At 40.7% G+C, this 2,485-nt stretch overlaps 1 gene segment (V, D, J or C); it reads left to right on the forward strand.

Annotated features, from left to right (window-relative positions):
• Positions 1 to 1,567: 1,567 nt before the first annotated feature.
• On the forward strand, positions 1,568 to 2,171 carry LOC103375780 (T-cell receptor alpha chain V region RL-5-like). The segment is given in 2 exon segments: positions 1,568 to 1,622; positions 1,792 to 2,171. Coding segments are annotated over 2 exon segments (435 nt in total).
• Positions 2,172 to 2,485: the final 314 nt, after the last annotated feature.

Raw genomic sequence — 2,485 nt, forward strand, 5'->3', positions numbered from 1 at the left:
AAAAAACAAAACTGAGCAGCAGCATTCTGGATAATTTGAAGCCTGTGAATGTTTCCTCACTGATATCACAGTAAACTGTATGACAATAGTCAAAATTTAGGGTTGATGATGGCATGACTGAGTTTTTCAGTCTGAAAAAGACAGGAAATATCTGACTTCAGAGATCAGCATGAGCTGAATGAAGCACAACTGTAAAAACTTTGTCACCTGAGCACACATCATTCCTGCTGGGTTCAAAGTGAAAATACAGCTGTGTTTTAATGGTGATTGTGAATGTTATATTTATTGAGGATCAGTCCCAATGGGAGCCAATTCAGACAGGACACTGTCAGATTTACCCACTTTTTTGGAATGACATGCACTTGAGTTTGGCAGTGACTCTGCTCCAGTGATGCTCTGGAACAATCTGAGCAGGCATGACACAGACAGTCCCTGAGATCACAAAGCCCCCGGCAGAGCCTTAAATTCACAATGTTCAAATGAATACAGGATGAACACAAAACAAGGAGACCAACTGCAATGGTTCTCACTTTACAAAATCCACTTTACATAGTTTCAAGGTACAATAATGAACCATCTGTGTTCTACAGTCCCACAATATTAGAAACAACCACAGTTATGAACTTGAGCTTTTTAGAGGGAGGAGGTTGGGGAGGAGGGGGAGATCTATGGAGGTTGATGTAGCAGCGATGTGGTGAGCATGGAGTGGACAGAAGGAATGAATGCTACCTCAGTTATAGAGCACACTAACAATTGGATAGAAAAGGGCCTCTGACTTCTTGACTCTGTGCCTGTCTGAACTAACACATAAGCTCTATTAAGTGAAAAACAATAAATGACCCAGAATGGAGCCCTGTGGAACTCAGCAGGTGAAGAAGAAGATACTTGCTAGATTTTTCCTGTGAGAGATCTATTTGTATAGTAAGAAACAAACTGCTATAGAGTGACATAACTGATACCAAGGAGAAGATTTCCACATGCTTAATTCAAATGTCATGGTCAGATGCATCACAGGTCAAAGCAAGACAAGAAAATTCAAAGTAAAGACCTCCACCTGATGTGAGCAGGAGTTCATTAGAGACGTTAACCAGAGCAGTCTCAGGGATGCAGTCTCAGCTGCAGTCAACATCTTCAGCCATCCAGTTCTAAATCAACATTTCCATTTATCAGACTGCTGGTTCAGGTCAGAGTGGCTTTGATCCTCTTGAAGGCTGTTTTTGTTTCTATTGATTCTTTCAGATATCAGCAAGCAAATAATACCACCCAGATGCTGAGGAGGTTCTATCCTGGAACCCCGTTCGTTTAACATATACATGCTTTTGTTTGGTGATGTTGTCAGGAAACACTCGTATGCAGATGACACACATTTGTACATGTTAATCTCCTCCAATGATCTTCAGTTAGTGAGTGAATGAGAGCAGCAGCAGAGACAAACACACTGTTAGTCAGAGCTGTGAGAGGAAGGAGGAAAGGATGAAGGGAGGAGCTAAACTGGGACTCAAGCACTGAAAACACACAAACTTTCACAGTGGAGTTTGATCCACAAAACAGACAGATTGTCTTCAAGATGCTGTCAGTGAACTTGAGTCTATTTGTCATTTTTTTTCTGCTCACAATAAGAGGTAGGTGACATATTTAACATGAACAGAGTTTGACTGAGAAAAACTAGCAGATCACAAAGTTCCATCTATTCTACATGGAATAAAACTCTTTACAGCTGTTGGTTCTTCTCCTTTAATCAATCATTTTTATTGATTCATGTCTTCCTCTGCATGTTGTGTTCTTCTCTAGAGTGTAAAGGAGAAGATAAAGTGATTCAGCCACCAGGAGATGTCATTGCTGCTGAAGGAGACACAGTTATACTGGACTGTACTTTTGAAACTAGTTCCACAGGCCCTACTTTGTTCTGGTACAAACAAGAAGTAAATAATTCCCCAAAGCACATGATGAAAACTTACTCGGCATCTTTACAGAAAGCTCCAGAGTTCCAGGAAGACAGATTTCATACTGGAATCCAGGAAAAGTCAGTTCCTCTGAAGATCCACAAGCTTCAGCTGTCTGACTCTGCTGTGTACTACTGTGCTCTGCAGCCCACAGTGACAGGAAACAGCAAAACTCTGTACAAAAACCTTTGGAGCAAATACAACAGAAAACTCCACAACATCGACTAGAGGGAAACACACTCTGATCAGATTCTTTACCATCATCTCTATCGTTACCTTCTCACCATCTAGATGCAGCTGTTGTATATCAGAGAAAAATTTGCAATGAAAATATCTTGTCTTACAGTTGAATCCCCCAAACTGTAAGGCTGAGAGAAGAATGAAAATAGTGTAGCATCACATTTTCAGTGTTCTGCTGACAACGCAACACACAAAGTGAACATTCAGCAAACATTTCTCTGAGCAAGAACTGCTTTGAGAACAAAAAGAATGTCATTGGCTCAACTTTGGGCGCAAACAACCTCTAAAAATGTTTTTCACTG

This window comes from Stegastes partitus, unplaced genomic scaffold (assembly GCF_000690725.1).
Source record: "Stegastes partitus isolate 25-593 unplaced genomic scaffold, Stegastes_partitus-1.0.2 Scaffold2911, whole genome shotgun sequence".
NCBI classification, from domain to species: domain Eukaryota; kingdom Metazoa; phylum Chordata; class Actinopteri; family Pomacentridae; genus Stegastes; species Stegastes partitus.